The sequence below is a fragment of the Capra hircus genome, chromosome 19 (assembly GCF_001704415.2).
Source record: "Capra hircus breed San Clemente chromosome 19, ASM170441v1, whole genome shotgun sequence".
Taxonomy (NCBI): domain Eukaryota; kingdom Metazoa; phylum Chordata; class Mammalia; order Artiodactyla; family Bovidae; genus Capra; species Capra hircus.
In genome coordinates, this window is record NC_030826.1 from 30,103,194 (window position 1) to 30,121,453 (window position 18,260).

An 18,260-nucleotide genomic window follows, 5' to 3' on the forward strand; every position below is an offset into this window, starting at 1 on the left:
CTGGCCAAGGGCTTCCCTGGTGGGTCAGTGATAAAGAATCCACCTGCACCACAGGAGATGTGGGTTCAGTCCTGAGTCAGGAGGATTGTGTGGAGAAGGAAATGGCAACCCACTCCAGTATTCTTGACTGAGAAACCCGTGGACAGAGGAGCCTGGCAGGCTACAGTCCAGGGGGTCACAAAGAGTCAGACAGGACTTAGCGACTAAATGACAATAAAAAGCCAGGCTGGGGTCTGAAGGAAGCCTCCACCACACCATCTAAAGCCGAGGAGAAACAATGATGTGAGAAACCTCCCAACTGTTGGAAAGAAGCTGAAAGCCTGGAGGTTCCCTGTAGATTCTACTTCACTTCATGGTGAGGAGTCAAAACCACTTTTAGTAGCCAGTTCATAAATATATTACAGAGTATACACACAGATGTGAGTTCATGATTAAAACAAATGGGAATTTTGTCTCGCAAGCATGAGACATCCAGCTTTAGAACCAGCAAGTATTCCTCTTTTTTCCAAACTCAATACTGGTCAAGCCATCGTGCCTGTGGGTCACATCTGCCCACTGGGAGATCCATCTGCTTCATCTGCACTGTCTGAGCGAGTGCTTCATTCTGCAGACGGAGACACCGAGGCAGATAGAAATGAGGTGGCCTGCCTGGAGTCCAGAAAGAACAGACAGAAATGGAACAGGCATCTGGGTCTCAGGGGTCCTTGCCCAGAGCTCTCCCCGGGGGCTCCCCCAGCCACAGGGAGCTTAGTCCAGCGTCCAGCTGAGCCCCCATCTTCTCCAATATGCTCCCTGCTCTGAGGTGGGAGGGAGAAGATATGAGAATGGCCAGGGGAGGTGGCAGGGCTTTGTCTGGGAATGTGTCCTGCGGGAGCTGCCCTGGTCTAGTTCCCTGGGGCAGACTCCGAGGCGTGTGTGCAGGAGTTAACAGGGATCCTTTAGGGACCAGTGCCTGGGGCAGGGTGTCAGGGGGATATGAGGAGGGGCGGGAACCAGGCAGAGGAGGAGTTGAGCTGTAGCACAGCTGCCCAGTGGGGAAGTCTGGCCCTGTAGGGTTGCCTGGCCTTTGTCCCCCTACATCAGCTGGTCATTGGAAGTGGCTGTGGGGTGTGAGGGGGTGTGGCCCTGGGAGAGGAGGCAGTTCTGTCTGGTCGGCTGAGACTGTTCCCAAAGAGGGAGGTGTCATCAGCACCCTGAATTCTTGGTGAAGGGAGATTGGGGGTGGCAGGTGGTCCCCATGAGGGCATCTGAGTGGCACCCCACCATATCCTCCATGCATCCCATGAAAACATCCGCTTGTTTTAATCATGAACTCACATTTGTGTATATGCTCTCTCATATGTTTATGAACTCATTTGTCAACTCTTCACCATGAAGTAAAGCAGAACCTACAGGGAGTCTGATGCACTTACTTCTGTGGCTTCTCCAGCCTGCTAGGGGAGTCCCAGGGGCTGAGGTGTGAGAAGCCACTCTCGCCTCTAAAGTCATTCCTTTTATTTGTTAAAATTGGTGGCTTTGCACTGCTGTGTCGGGTTCTGCTGTACCGCACAGTGAGTCAGCTTTGGACATCCATATAAGTAAGGTTCCCGGTGCTACACAGTAGGTTCTCATAAGCTGTCTATTTTATACACAGTATCAATAGTGTATGTATGTCAATCCCAGCTTCCCAATTCATCACCACCACCCCCGCCCCCTTGGTATCCATACCAAGTTTGTTCCCCATATCTGTGTCTCTGTTTCTGCTTTGCAAATAAGGTTATCTTTACTATTTTTCGAGATTGTGCATATGTGCATTAATATTCAATATTTTTCTCTTTCTGACTTCATTCACTCTGTGTGACAGTCTGTAGGTCCATCCACATCTCTGCAAATGACTCCATTTGGTTCCTTTTTATGGCTAATATTCCATTGTGTCTTTGTACTACATTTTATTCATCTATTCCTCTGTTGATGGAAATTTAAGTTTCTTCCATGTCCTGGCTATTGTAAATAGTGCTGCAATAAACAATGGGGTGAATATATCTTTTTTTTTAAATTATGGTTTTCTCTGGGTATATGTCCAGTGGTGGGATTGCTGGTTCATATGTAGCTTCATTCTTTTTCAGGTAGAAACTGAGATCTGGGGTCTGGAGACTTGTGGAAACCCCAGGGGTCCTGAGGGGAGGGCTGGTCTGAACCCACCCACCTGGTCTGAACCCACCCCCTGGTCCTTGCTGTCCTGCAGACGCCTCTGTTCCTTCACCAGGAAAGGGAATCGAGTGACTGGGAAAAAAGCCAGGAAATCCAGTGCTTTCTCTGCAGGCATGAGGGCATTTATCGAAGCTCAGGGGAGCTTGTGAAGAAATCCTGTGTTGGCTTAAAGAGCAATTGGGTTTTAAAGAATCTTTGCAATGAGCTGCCTCGTTTTGCCAGCAGAACAAACAAGATCCTCCAACACAGTTCGTGTGAAGGTTTCTGAAAATTATGGACACTTGAGCTTTCACAGGAGCTGAACTCTCTTTTTGTGTTGTAAAGAAGCGTCAGAACCAGGGAGCAGGTGTGGGTAATAGCACCTCTGTGGTCCCCAGGGGACCTGGAGAAGCCTCTGAGCATGTGTCTGCGCACGTGAGCAATATGAGCATATGCACGTGTGTGTCTGTGTGCATGTATGTGTGTGGGGTGTGCTCAAGTCTGGGGATGCAAAAGGTGGGAGGGGCCCTCATGGAAGCATGGCGGGGCGTCCCTGGTGGCCAGTGGTAAAGAATCTGCCTGCCAGTGCAGAAGACACGGGTTCGATACCTTGTCCAGGAAGATCCCACGTGCCTCAGAGCAGCTAAAGCCCCTGCACCACAGCTATTGAGCCTGCGCTCTAGCGGCTGCGAGCCACAGCTACCCAAGCCCACGAGCCCTAGAGTCTGTGCTCCGCAACAGGAGAAGCCACCGCAAGGAGACGCCTGTGTGCCGCAACTAGGGACAGCCCGTGCGAAGCAACGAAGAGCCAGTGCAACCTGAAGTAAATAAGTTAATAAAATAAGGAGCTCACAAATCGCCTCCGCTGACCACCCCCCCCCAAAAAAAAACCATGGCAATGAGTAATGAGCAGCACCCCCCCCCTCCAAAAAAAACCATGGCAATGAGTAATGAGCAGAATTTCCCACTACATGTCCTAGATGGATTTCAGAGAACAGAAAATATATAAGTATATATTCAGTTATGTGTATCAGTTTAGTTCCGTTCAGTCGCTCAGTCGCGTCCGACTCTTTGCGACCCCATGAATCGCAGCACGCCAGGCCTCCCTGTCATGCTTAAATATGCGGGGACGTGTATATAAATAGTTGTTTTATATATGCATTGTTATATGCATATACACATACATGTATGTAATGTTATGTAGTTTTTGTTATAATGTTATACACAGTTTTGTTCTTAAATTCAGGAAACCGCAGCACCTGGAATTTTTCTTTCGTGTCTCAATCTCCCGTTAAGTTTTTGAAGGACTTCATTTTCCCGGGGCACGACTGAGTGGCCAGGGCGAGCGGGCTGGTGGAGCCCTGGAGGAGAGGGGCTGTCCTGTCACCTGACCGCTGCCTGCATTTGGGGAAGCACACCTGCCCTCTAGTGGCCAATGGAGGATGTTCAGGAGGAAAAGCGGCAGGCTCATTCAGGGGCCTTTGCCTTTGGAAACTGGACCGGGAGGCTGTTCAATCTCAGGCTGGCTGCAGTTGGTCACTCAGATCATTATTTCAACTTCTAACTCGATGTCATTTTTTTCTCCCTCTTTTGTACGGGTAGTTGCATGGAATCTGCCGAAGCAAAGCGTATGATACAAAAATACGAAGACACGCTCTCGTTGCTGGAAAAGTAAGCCGCTTCTGCGGTTGGAGTTTTTTGTAAACTGAGGCCCCCTCCCAACACCCGTTCCCCTCTTCCCCCCGCCCCCCGCCCCGCCCTACCATGTCCCGCGCAGTCCCGAGTGTGCTCATGTTCCCCAGCGGCAGCGAAGCGTCCCTCCGTGTTTCATGTTACAATCAGGATACAGTGAAAACAGTGCTTCTGGGTCGCAAACACCAGGTCCCCGGGGGACGCGGCTCTAGTCTAGAAACAGGTGCTTTTCCAGGGTAGTTTTGAGGGGAGCGAGTTTTCTAATTTAGAGGTGGGGCGCTCCCCGTGTCACCCCGAGATCAGGGTCCCAGGAAGTCAGTCGCTGCTCTCTAAGCAGAAGCTGACAGTTGGCACTGCGCGAAGAGACAGTAGGTTAGAAAAAATACTGCCCGAGTTCTTTAATGGAGAAAGCACAAGGATGCAGCTTTTACATGGGCTCACAACTGTCTGGTCTCTTGAGGGGACAGGGTCCAGATACAGCCCACGCCTTGCTGCTTCTCTCTGATACAGGCTCGTCTCCTGATTCAGGAGAGGAGGGCTGTAGATATGACAATTATGATTATAGTTGTGGTCACACTTAGCACTGTGGAGACGCACTAGCTGGGCCATCCCCACCTACCAGGTCGCCCACGTTTTGTCCCTTCGACTTCCCAAATTCTAGCTTCCAATCTGCCCCTCCTCTGCGTCCCCACCCCCTACATCTTCAGCAGAGACCAGAGCGTCTTGGGCCTGAGCTGCTGCAGCAGCTCCTCCAAGCCTCCCTGCTCTGGACCTCTGTCCCTCGGCGCCCACATCGTCATCGGATCCCCTGTCCCCACACCCCGTGTCCCCATACACCCACATCTGGGAAGCCTCTCAGTGCCTCCATCATCTCCTTAATGTGAAATGAGAAGTGCTCCCTGGGGACGTCTCTGGTGCTCCAGTGACTGGGACTCCACACTCCCAATGCAGGGAGCCCCAGTCCCATCTCTAGTCAGGAAACTAGATACTCCATGCCAAAACTAAGAATTCATATGCCTCAACTAAAGATCCTGCATGCCACAACTAAGACTTGGTGCAGCCCAATAAATTTTTAAAAAGAAGGCAGAAGTGCTCGCTGATGTAGCCTCCCTCTCCAGGCCTGGCCCTCGCCCCCTCCTCCCTCTGACCTACTGTCTACTCACCGTCCCCAGCACGCGGCACACAGCCTGCTGCTCCTCACTCCACCCTAGTCCACCCTGCTGCACCTGCTGTGAACACTCACTCTCCCATCGCTGCCCAGCTACCAGTGATCCTCTGAGACTCAGCAGACTGTCAGTTCGGCCCTGCCTGTGTGAGGCCCTCCCCGGCATCCTCTTTATCATCCCCACCCACTCACCTTCTTCTGCCACGTGAAGCCTGCCGCCTGTACACTCCCTGGGGTTCTACTCGCTGTGTCCTCCACTGACCTGGGGTTGTAGCACTAGCTACATTTGTTGTGGGGTATTTATTCATCATTTCATCTCTCAAGCCCAATACATCAGTGTGACATGACTGACCAGTGCATGTCCATGAGCTGTGTGAAGATTAGTACCAGAGCAAACCTTACTCAGTAACTTCTTCCAACGTTTTCTAAGTCTAATGGCCACTTCCCTTATCCCCCCAGAGGTCACATGGAGCCTCTCTTTCCACTCTCCTATGATTTAAGTTATGCCACCTTTAGAAACAAGGGGTTACGTGTAGAAGCTGCCATGCCTGGCGGAGTCAATGACTCTGACTTCATAATGTACTCAGATATTTTACAAATTAGCATCTTCAATTCATAAGACATGCGTCTTAAAGATAGATATAGAGAGGTTGGCGTCCCTGGTGGTTCAGTGGTAAAGAATCCTACCAATGCAGGAAATGCAGGAGATGCAGGTTTGATCCCTGGGCCAGGAAGATCCCCTGGAGAAGGGCATGGCAACCCTGTATTCTTGCCTGGAGAATTCCATGGACAAAGGAACCTGGTGGGCTATCGTCCATGGGTCACAAAAGAGTAGGACATGACTTAGTGACTAAGCAACGATAAAGATGCTATTTTATATATACATCTATCTATATAGATATAACTTCAGTTAATCATTGCCAGATGTTGGGAAGCTGGGAGGGTGCTTATGAGGTGCCTATTGTCTCTGATCTCACAGGTATGAAACAAGACTTTATGGCGACTGGTGTCAAACAGTAGCAGAGAAGTCCCAGTACAACCTTTCACGGCCACTTCTGAGACGTGACCCGGAGACAAAGCAGATCACTGTCAACTTTAGTCCACAGGTAAGTCGATGGAAGGAACTTCCTTTTGGTCTCTAAGAGTTGCATTTTTGACTCTGCTGATTTCAAAGGCCAACAGGCTTTTTATAAGAATATGCAAAAGGTGGTCCAAAGAACTTGCACCCTGGATTTCTCTTTTGTGGGGAGTGAATCCTAGGCTGTAGTGTTTTCTTAAGTTGTCCACTCTTCATGTTTTCCTCCAGGGTTCCCCAGTGAATTTGCTCTGATGTCACACAACAGAAAGTACTGCAAAATACCACTGATTTTTTGGTATCAGAGTCAACTGGGCCCACCTTATCTTTTTCTGGTTGTACATTTGAAATGGCCCTCTCTACTGCAATATTATATAAACAGTCATTTTTTTGACTGACATTCATTTTTTGTTTTCATTTTTTACATTTAAAATTTTAATATCTAGCTTCAGCTTATTTCAGTATAAACTAGGAGGCTGAGGTCATTTCCCAGCTAAAGGATGAGCCTTTGTCTCAATGTTGTCAGGGCAGCAATGAGAGCTGGCCCAGAACCACTAGAAGGAGAACTGGGAGCCCAGGAGTCTTGATATGGAGGTGGGGCTGGGGGTGGGGGGAACCTGGCTTGCTCTGGGTTTTGTCATCTGTCTTTATATGCATCAATCCTCAATCAACTCCGAGATAACACAATAAATTAGCAAGGGATGAAGAATGGGATGTCTGGAAACCCTGCCGGAGGCCTCTGTCTTTTGCACGGGACCACATCTGCCTGGCTTTTCCCTTCTGCACTTCCCACTAAACTCAATGCCTCCCCTCAAGAAGTTCAGAGAGGCCTGCGTGATGCTATTTCCTGATGCCCTAGCATATTAAGCCTTTAGAATAAGGCTTCCCTGGTGGCTCAGATGGTCAAGAATCCACCTGCAATGTGGGAGACCCAAATTTGATCTCTGGGTCAGGAAGATCCCCTGGAGTAGGAAATGGCAAACCCACTCCAGTATTCTTGCCTGGAGAAGTCCATGGACAGAAGAGCCTGGTGGGCTACAGTCCATGGGGTCGCAAAAGAGACATGATGAGCAGCTCTCGCTTTCACTTTAGTATATTAAAGCACAAAGCATGCCAGGAAAGAGTTACAGAAACTAAGGGATATTTCCAATAATTATATTTCACAACTAAATTTGTAAAACGGGCACCTCCTCTCAACTCTGCCAGTGTCTGTGACCACGTGTCTGACCTTGTGGGGAGGGGACTGATGGTCCTCATGCATGTGGGTGATCCTAATCCTTCCCCTGACCACCCCCCAGCCCCCAACCCCCACCACAGAGCATGGCTCCACAACCAGGGACCGACCGTTCTCATCATGGAAAGTGATGGTCGCTCAGTTGAGTCCGACTCTGCAACCCATGGAACTATAGCCCACTAGGCTCCTCTGTCCATGGGATTCTCCAGGCAAGAATACTGAAGTGGGTTCCCATGCCCTTCTCCAGGAGATCTTCCTGACTCAAGCATCAAACCGAGGTCTCCTGCACTGCAGGCAGATTCTTTACTGTTGGGGCCACCACGGAAGCCCCTGTTTTCATCAGCCACATGCCCCAAAGCATCAAGCTAGGCCCCCCTTGGCTATCGCTGGCGTCTTCTTTCTCAGGTTTTCCTCTTCTTACTCTGTGATTTACAGATTCGGTAAGTCTTAGTGCTTCCTGATCATCCTCCTTTTGCCTAATACTCAATTTTCCCTCTCAGAGAAGATTTAAAGAACTAGTAGAAGTAAAAAAAGAGACCCAGAGGCCCTCTGGGGTTTCTCAGTCCTGACCTATATTGCTGCTTTTCGATACCACTGAACCACAGGAACTCATGTCGACTCTTTCCTCCAGCTGGTTTCCGTGCTGAAAGAAATGAGTTATCTTCAGCCCCAGCAAATGACGCACATCCCCGAGACAGCAGCAGCCATGTTCTCCTCCAGAGAGTTCTACCGGCAGCTCGTGGCTAATTTGAAGTTGACGGCAACTTGGTACAACAAGGTTATAAAAACTCTGCTCGAGGTGGAATTTCCATTAGTTCAGGAAGAGCTGCAAGATATCGATCTCTGCCTGAGAGCTGCAGAGGAGACTCTGAGCTGGAAGACAGAAGGTAACAGGCCTCCATTGGGAGTCTGGGGAAAAGACTGAGGGTCAAGATTCTAATAAAGTTGGTAGAACCTCACTTTACTCCCTGGTTAACCTGATTTGAGTTTAAAGCACGACTCCATGCTCTCGGATATGTATCCAAAGCAGAGAAGACATGGAGGAATGGTGTCCCTCTTCTGCCTCCTCTGTGTGGCTGGGAGGGTTGGACATCTTTGCTACCACAGTCTGGGGAGTTTGCATGAACTCACCCATAGTCTCGAGCATATACCAGGCACTCCATGGAGGAGGGATTACACTGTATTAGGTGGCAGAGTGATAAAGAATCAGCCTGCCGATGCAGGAGATGTAGGTTCAATCTCTGGGTCAGGAAGACTCCCCTGGAGAAGAAAATGGCAACCTACTCCAGTATTCTTGGGAAATCCCGGGAAATCCCATGGACAGAGGAAGCTGGCGGGCTACAGTCCATGGAGTCACCGAAGAGTCGGACCTGACTGAGTGACTGAGTGCAGCAAAGCACACATCGTTGTAACCCTCTCTCTCTCTCTTTTTTCCCAAGTAGTAGAATTCTGGGTGGTTTATTTTTTTCTTCTTTCTACTTTCATTACTTTTTCTTAGAAAGTGAAAGTGAAAGTCACTCAGTCGTGTCCAACTCTTTGCAACCCCATGGAATTCTCCAGGCCAGAATACTGGAGTGGGTAGCCTTTCCCTTCTCAAGGGGATCTTCCCAACCCAGGGATCGAACCCAGATCTCCCGCATTGCAGGCAGATTCTTTACCAACTGAGCCACAAGGAAAGCCCAAGGGAAGACTTTTTCTTAACTGAACCAAAAGCATCTTAAATAAGGGAACTATGCACTTACCTTTCTTATACCCTCCAGTTCAATTCCATAATTGGAATTGGAAGTGGCTTCCCTGGTGGCTCAGACGGTAAAGTGTCTGCCTACAATGCAGGAGACCCAGGTTTGATCCCTGGGTCAGGAAGTTCCCCTGGAGAAGGAAATGGTAGCCCACTCCAGTATTCTTGCCTGGAAAATCCCATGGACGGAGGATCCTGGTAGGCTATTGTCCATGGGGTCGCAAAGAGTCGGACACTACTGAGCCACTTCACTTCGCTTCAATGCCATAAACGTTCATTGACTGATTAATACATGCAGGGTTCCGTGTGTGGGACTGTGGGGGAGACTATGATCTGTGAGTTATAGGGGAACACCTCCCCCACCCTCAAAGAACATGTAACCAGGGTTAGCGTAAGGGGTGGCTTAATGATGTAGCTAGGATGGAAAAAGCTCTGATGATGACAAACTAGCCTGTGCAGAAAAGTCTTATAAAACCCACAAGTATGAAATCCCTGTCTTTCGGAGCAATCACACCTTTTGCTCTGCCACTATAAGCTATTTCAATTAATGCTGTTTCTTTTGGGGAGCAGGTATTTGGGATTATGTCATTCAGATCACCAATAGTATTCATGATCTCGAACAAAGAATTCAGAAAACTAAAGACAATGTGGAAGAGATTCAGAGCATCATGAAAACATGGATGTCACCAATATTTAAGAGAAAAGATGGGAAAAAGGAATGCCTTCTCTCTATGGATGATCAGCATGATCGAGTGGAAAAATATTACTGTCACATCAAAGAATCTGGCCTGAAGATCCATGCCCTTGTGCAGGTAATAACCAGCCTTTCAGGCACACATCCCACCAGTCCAGGAAAAGTGCCAAGGAGAGTGTTTGGGTGCTAGAAGTGATTTGGGAATTAGAACAACCAATAGATGTTGTGTCTTCTGCAGTCATTGGTAGAAGTTAAAACTGATAGCAAAAAAAGCTAAAACTAATGGGTGGAGAGAGTGCCAAGTCACATTCTGGTATCAGTGTGTCAACATTAAAGCTATCTTAATAGTGACACCACTTAGTTGCCACACACCTTAACGTCACACACAAAACCCCAACAGGTAGAAGGAGATGCCGAGTGCAGAATCCTAAAGTATCTACTGCACTGTGAGTGAAGTGAAAGTCGCTCAGTGGTGTCCGACTCTGCAACCCGGTAGACTATACAGTCCGTGGAATTCTGCAGGCCAGAACACTGGAGTGGGTGGCCTTTCCCTTCTCCAGGGGATCTTCCCAACCCAGGGATCGAACCCAGGTCTCCCGCATTGCAGGTGGATTCTTTACCAGCTGAGCTATCAGGGAAGCCCCCCGAACTCATCCACACAACGTAGTGTGGCCCTCCAGCATCATCTTCATGACCTAGCCCTACTGAGCCTGGAGAGACGCAAGATGCACTCGATAAAGAGAAGGAAAAAGGCAGAGCACTGCTCTTCCCCGGTGGCTCAGAGGTGAAGAACCCAGCTGCCGATGCAGGAGACACAGGTTCCATCCCTGGGTCAGGAAAAGCCCCTGGAGGAGGAAATAGCAACCCACTCCAGTATTCATGCCTGGGAAATCCCTTGGACCGAGGAGCCTGGTGGGCTACAGTCCATGGGGTCGCAAAGGAGTAGGACGTGACTCAGCAACTGAGCATGCATGCCCTTCATGCAGTAAGGCTCTGCCCTGCATTGTGAGCAGGGATCCTTGTGTCTTATCACCCGAGATGGACAAAGGAAAAGAGCTGTAAGTCATGAATGGCCACCAGCTCCAGTCCTACTGAAGAGGCCGTGGGGCAGTTCTCATGGGTTGATCTCACATGGAGTCAGTAGTGAATCAGTTGTTATCTTTGGTTTTCTGTGGTTTTTGAAGACCAATAAAATGTTGTAATTTTGACCTTTTAAATTTTCTTTATCTGTTTTCTAGTTTACTGATCTATTCTTAATCATTTCTTTCTTTCTAGTCTATTTGGGGCTACTTTGCCCAATCCTTCTTTTCTAGCCTGTGAGGGTAGGAACTTAAGCATATTGATTCCAAGCCTGTCTTCCTTTCTAATACAAATGTTTGATGATATAAATTTCTCTCATACTACTTCTTCAGTGTCATTCTCCAAATTTGTTCTGCCTCATTCTCATTCTCATTTCAATTTTAAACTTTTTCTCTTGTGATTTGTTCTTTAACTCAGTGGTCATTTAGGAGTATATTGTTTAATTTCCGTGTATTTGGAACTTCTCTGGATAGCTTAGGCTTTCCAGGTGGTTCAGTGGTAAAGAATTAGCCTGCAATGCATAGGAGATGCAGGTTTGATCCCTGGATCAGAAAGATCCCCTGGAGAATGAAATAGCAACCCACTCCAGTATTCTTGCCTGGGAAATCCTATGGACAGAGGAAGCTGGTGGGCTACAGTCCATGGGGTTTCGAAGAGTTGGAGACAATTCAGTGATTAAACCACCTCCACCACCTGGGTTCAGTTCACTTCACTGAGCAACTGCTCAGTCTTGTCCGACTCTCTGCGACCCAATGGACGGCTGCACGCCTTCCAATGAATATTCAGAACTGATCTCCTTTAGGATGGACTGGTTGGATCTCCTTGCAGTCCAAGGGATTCTCAAGAGTCTTCTCCAGCACCACAGTTCAAAAGCATCAATTCTTCAGTGCTCAGCCTTCTGTATAGTCCAACTCTCGCATCCATACGTGACTACTAGAAAAACCTTTGGAAAAGCTACTGGAAAAGCTTTGACTAGATGGACCTTTGTTGGCAAAGTAATGTCTCTGCTTTTTAATATGTTGTCTAGGTTGGCCATAACTTTTCTTCCAAGGAGCAAGTTTTTTATTTCATGGCTGCAGTCACTGTCTGCAGTGATTTTCAGTTCAGTTCAGTCGCTCAGTCTTGTCTGACTCTGTGACCCCATGGACCACAGCATGCCAGGCCTCCCTGTCCATCACCAACTCCCGGAGTCCACCCAAACACATGTCCATTGAGTCAGTGATGCCATCCAACCATCTCATCCTCTGTCATCCCCTTCTCCTCCTGCCCTCAATCTTTCCCAGCATCAGGGTCTTTTCAAATGAGTCAGCTCTTCGCACAGGTGGCCAAAGTATTGGAGTTTCAGCTTCATCATCAGTCCTTCCAATGAACATCCAGGACTGATCTCCTTTAGGATGGACTGATTGGATCTCCTTGCAGTCCAAGGGACTCTCAAGAGTTTTCTCCAACACCACAGTTCAAAAGCATCAGTTCTTCGGTGCTCAGCTTTCTTTATAGTCCAACTCTCACATCCATACATGACCACTGAAAAAACCATAGCCTTGACTAGATGGACCTTTGTTGGCAAAGTAATGTCTCTGCTTTTTAATATGCTATCTAGGTTGGCAGTGATTTTGGAGCCCCCCAAAATAAAGTCTCTCACTGTTTCCTTTCTTTCCCCATCTATTTGCCATGAAGTGATGGGACCAGATGCCATGATCTTAGTTTTCTGAATGTTGAGTTTTAAGCCAACTTTTTCACTCTCCTCTTTCACTTTCATCAAGAGGCTCTTTAGTTCTTTGCTTTCTGCCACAAGTATGGTGTCATCTGCATATCTGAAGTTATTGATATTTCTCCCAGCAATCTTGATTCCAGCTTGTGCTTCATCCAATCCAGCATTTCTCATGATGTACTCTGCATAGAAATTAAATAAGCAGGGTGACAATATACAGCCTTGACGTACTCCTTTCCCGATCTGGAAATAGTCTGTTGTTCCATGGCCAGTTCTAACTGTAGCTTCTTGACCTGCATGCAGATATCTCAGGAGGCAGGTCAGGTGGTCTATTATTCCCATCTTTTGAAGAATTTTCCACAGTTTGCTGTGATCCACACAGTCAAAGGCTTTGGCGTAGTCAATAAAGCAGAAGTCGATGTTTTTCTAGAACTCTTTCTCTTTTTCGATGATCCAATGGATGCTGGCAATTTGATCTCTGGTTCCTCTGCCTTTTCTAAATCCAGTTTGAACATCTGGAAGTTCACAGTTCACATACTGTTGTAGCCTGGTTTAGAGAATTTTGAGCATTACTTTGCTCAAAGTAAGCTACCACCTGGGCAGCTTAATGAAATTGATACTGTGTAATTCCACTGTAGGCAGAGGAAACACACAGCACAGGTGGGAACCTGGCAGCAATTCAAACTGCCTGGCCATCTTTTGCAGTGCTGCTGTGTATGTGCATGTGTGTGTATAAGATATACCCCACAATCGAATGTTATGATTTTGTTTTAAACTGTTACATTTCAGTTATTAGGAATTCATCAATTCTTGTTGTATGATTTAGACTATAGTCTATCTTGGGCTTCCCTGGTGGCTCAGACAGTGAAAAGTCTACCTGCAATGCGGGAGACCGAGGTCTGATCCCTGGGTTGGGAAGATCCCTTGGAGAAGGGAATTGCTACCCACCCCAGTATTCTTGCCTGGAGAATTCTTTGGACAGAGGACTCTGGCAGGCTACAGTCCATGGGGTCACAGAGAGTCAGACAGCTGAACAACTAACACTTTCACTTTTCTTCATGGTCTGTCTTACTGGATGTTGCTTATGCAATTGACAATATGTTTATTCTTTAAATGCTGGGTACAGTGTTCTCTAAAATGTCAGCTAGTTCAAAGTGGTCGATAGTATTGTGCAGATCATCTGTGTGATTCCTCAGTTCTTTCCTCTATTTGTTCTACCAATTACTGAAGCTAGAATGAATGATGAATGAGCAAAGAGTCGGACGTGACTGAAGGGGCCTATCACAGCACACAGCACACATGGGAAGCTGGCAACAATTCAGAGTACCCGGCCGTCTTTTGCAGTGTTCCTGTGTACGTGCGTGTGTGTGTATAAGATATACCCCGCAGTAGAATATTGTAATTTTGTGTTTTAAAAACTTTTGGGGGAAATCTTCATGGTGTTTTGTATTTACCCACATAGCCACCGTTTCCAGGCTTGTTTTTCACTTCTGCAGAATTGAGTTAACATCTATGCTCATTTCTCTTTGGCCCAAAGAACTTCCTTTAGTATTTCTTGCAGTTCAGATCTGGTGATGACACAATCTCTCAGTTTTTGTTTATCTGAAAGTGTCCTTCTTTCACCTCTGTTTTTGAAGAAGAGTTTCACAGAATATAAAATTCTGTGTAGACAGTTCTGTTTTCCTTTCGGAAGTCATTTCATAATCTTCTATCCTCCAAACTTTATGATGAGAAGCCAGCACAATGTATATCTTTGTCCCTTTATAGGTAATGTTTTTCTCAGGCTCCTTTCAATAGATTCTAAATAGATTTTTTTAAATAAATTCTTTGTATCTTTTTCATTTAACCATGATGTGCATAAATAACTTTTCCCTGTATTCAGGCTACTTGAAGTTTGTGATATTTTTATCTGTTTTTCACCAAGTTGGAGGAGTTTTTAATCAAATTATAACATTCTCATCTACTAATTCCAACATCTATTTTATTTTCTGAGTCTTTTTTAATGTGAAGAAAGTTTATTTTTTTGTCATAAAATAAGTCTAAGGAATAAACACCCCAGGATTGGAATGACAGTTATTTTCTAAGTCTGTTTTTACTGATTATTTTCTCTTTTGGTTAAATGTCACATTTTCTTGCTTCTCAGCATGTCTAGTAATTTTTTTATTATATTCTAGACATGTTGGATGCCACTTTGTAATCTGGTTGTTATATTTCCTTTAAAGAATTGGTGGTTTTGTTTCAGTAGGCAGTTAACTCACTGGTGGTCAGCTTGATCCTGTTGAAGCCTCATTTTAAGCTTCCTTGGGGAGAGTCTAAAGAAGCCTTACTCTAGAATAGAGCTCTAATCCTAAAGCATCGCATTTCTGGGGTCTCAACTGAAGTCCTGGGTTATCTGTTATCTTTTCATTATTTCTGATAAAACACTAACATTTTCCAGCACTGTATGACCTTCACAAACCCATTCAACTTAGAGCCTCCAGTAACAGTTCTCTGCCTAGCCTTGCAGAATCTTGCCCTAAATACGTACAGCTTAATGCTCAGTCAGAGACCCAAGAGGACTCAGCAGCCTCAGCAAATCCCAATTTCTGTCTTTTCCTGTCCAGCAGGAAGGGTGCTCTAATTGATGTCCACTTCTTTATGCCATGCTTTGGAAAGTGCCTCCAGGTAGAAAGTCAGGTGGTTGTGAAGCTCACCTTGAATTTTCCTTTGTCTTTAAGATCATATCCCAGTACTGTTATCCAGTTGCCCAAATAATTATTTCTTGTATCCAGTTCTATAGTTGTTTGTAGCAGAAGGGAAAGTCTGAGCTCATTCTTCTGTCTTAGCTAGTATCAGAAACTTGAGCTATTTCTTCCTGGTTTCTAGCAAATTCCAACATATTTGCTCTTTGTACCATAGTAGATTTGATGTAGAAAGGTACAGTTAGCTATCTTGATATGGTGACAGTAGAAAAGATATAGAACCGCTCTACAAGGCAGTTATAACAACTACAAGTTAACTGTAGAAGCAGACAGACGTGAACATCCTCGTAACACCTGGGACCACTCTGCATTGTCACTGTGCTATAATTTGCGGATGACGGACTCCCACTGAATCTTTAAAATTCTTAGGAAGGAAAGGTGTAGGTAATGCATTTTAGAAAATTTTAGAGTTTTGACATTTAAAAGCAGAAAAATGAGATTTACAATCTGGCAGTGTTTCCTAAAGGGGTAACTGTGAGTCACCTAGAAAATTTACTTTTGCAAAGTGGTAGCCACTTTCTTTGAAGATATACGATAAATGGAAAGTTACTGTAAAAAAGGCTGAATGATGAAAATGATGGTGAGTAAATGGGACACCTATACACAAAGGTCTGTCTAGTCAAGGCTATGGTTTTTCCAGTGGTCATGTATGGATGTGAGAGTTGGACTGTGAAGAAAGCTGAGCGCTGAAGAATTGATGCTTTTGAACTGTGGTGTTGGGGAAGACTCTTGAGAGTCCCTTGGACTGCAAGGAGATCCAACCAGTCCATTCTAAAGGAGATCAGCCCTGGGATTTCTTTGGAGGGAATGATGCTAAAGCTGAAACTCCAGTACTTTGGCCACCTCATGCGAAGAGTTGACTCATTGGAAAAGACCCTGATGCTGGGAGGGATTGGGGGCAGGAGGAGAAGGGGATGACAGAGGATGAGATGGCTGGATGGCATCACCAACTCGATGGACGTGAGTTTGCATGAGTTTGAGTGAACTCTGAGAGTTGGTGATGGACAGGGAGGCCTGGCATGCTGCAATTCATGGGGTTGCAAAGAGTCAGACACAACTGAGCGGCTGAACTGAACTGAACTCAACTGTTAGTTGCCATACTGCCAGGTCGGAGACTGTACCGTGTAAAAAGGAGAGAGAGCCTATGTGTTTGTTTCTGTGTGTGCCTTTTCCAAGTCACTCAGTATGATAAAAGTGTTTAGTTAAATGCCAACAATACTCTCCAAGTCATTTCTATTTATTTTATTGAAGTATGATTGATTTACAATGTTGTGTTAGTTTCTGCTATACAGCAGAGGGATTCAGTTATATGTACATATTCTATTTCATATTCCTTTGCATTACGGTTTATTACAGGATACTGAATAAGTTCCCTGTGCTGTACAGTAGGACCTGTTGCTCATCCATCCTCTATATCATAGTTTGCACCTGCTAACCCTGAACTCCGATTCATGCTTCCCCCACCCACTCCCCCTTGGCAACCACAAGTCTCTTCTCTGTGTCTGTGAGTCTGTTTCTGTTTTGCAGATAAGTTCATTTGTGTCATGTTTTAGATTCCACGTATAAGTGATATCATATGGTATTTGTCTTTCTCCTTCTGACTTATTTCAACTCAGTGTGATAATCTCTAGGCTCATCCACGCTGCTGCGAATGGCACGATTTCACTCTTTGTTATGACTGAGTAGTATTCCATCGTAAATCTGCACCACATCTTCTTTATCTATTCATCTGGCAGTGGACATGTAGGTTGCTTCCTGTCGTGGCTATTGCGGATAGTGGTGCTATGAACATTGAGGTGCCTGGATCGTTTCGAATTAGAGCTTTGTCTGGATATATACCCAGCGGTGGGATTCACTCCAGTTTATTTCTCCTTAGAAAGAAATATTTCTCCTTTTCTAGGGAATGCTTGACTTGCTTGAACCTAGATTTCTTATGTCTTGAACTGTAATGCTCTCTGCCTGTAGTATTCATTCTTCTGCCCGCCCTGCCTTCTTCTCTGATGCAGCTTCCTCTGCAGTGTCAGCCAGCATCTACGAGGCACACGCTGCATCTGTCAGCATCCCTCCTGAGAAGCTGGCCTGACCCCATCCTCCTTTCTCAGGGAGAGGTTGCAACATCATATTTCCTTCATGGGTTAACTTTGTGTTCCTTTCAAGCAAGGGTTGCACGCGTTAGATAGGAATGGATCTGATACACGCAGACAGGCATCTCTCATTTCATTGTGCTTCACAGGTACTGCGTCTGTTTTTTGTTTTGTTTTTCAATTGATGGTTTATTGCAACCTTGCACTGAGAAGAGTCTAGCCATGCAATTTTTCTCTTGTCAAATTTTTGGCAATTCTTACAATATTTCAAACTTTTTCGTTATCATCATACTTTGCATCTGTGATCTTTGATACTATTGTGAAAAGATAATGATTTCCGGAAAGCTCAGGTGATAGACAGCATTTTTTAGCAATAAAGTATTTTTAATTAAGATATGAATATTCTGTTTGTAGACATAATATTGCACACTTAATAGACTAAAGTATAGTGTAAACATAACTGGGAAACCAAAAACTTCGTGTGACTGACTTTATTGCAGTATTGGCTTTATTACTGTGGACTGGAACCGAACCCACAATATAGCCAAGGTCTGCCTGTAATAGAAGACTCTTCATAACGGTGCAGTTTTTCTCTGTGTGTTGTCTTCATTCCCATTCATGATGATAAGAGCAGTCCTTGCATATTATTAAACATGGTTTATATCTGCTCTTCTTTATTTTGTAGGAAAACCTGGGTCTCTTTTCAGCAGATTCAACTTCTGGCATCTGGAAAACTTATGTCAACTACATTGACGATATGTTGCTGGATGGGTTCTTTCTTGCCATTGAGTGTTCCCTCAAGTACCTCCTGGAAAATACTGGTATTTAGTGGCTTATGGATGTGGGTTATTACTGGGAAGGTAATAGTCATAACATC

General features: G+C 45.8%; 1 protein-coding gene across 1 annotated transcript in view; it reads left to right on the forward strand.

The window, feature by feature from the left end:
• DNAH9 (dynein axonemal heavy chain 9) overlaps window positions 1–18,260 on the forward strand; it is a 286,432-nt gene that overhangs the window by 39,716 nt on the left and 228,456 nt on the right. Inside the window, exons 11-15 of the mRNA XM_018064667.1 lie at window positions 3,772–3,840; window positions 6,006–6,132; window positions 7,967–8,222; window positions 9,644–9,885; window positions 18,069–18,204. Of these exons, the coding sequence (XP_017920156.1) occupies window positions 3,772–3,840; window positions 6,006–6,132; window positions 7,967–8,222; window positions 9,644–9,885; window positions 18,069–18,204 (830 nt within the window). The remainder of the gene's footprint in view (window positions 1–3,771; window positions 3,841–6,005; window positions 6,133–7,966; window positions 8,223–9,643; window positions 9,886–18,068; window positions 18,205–18,260) is intronic.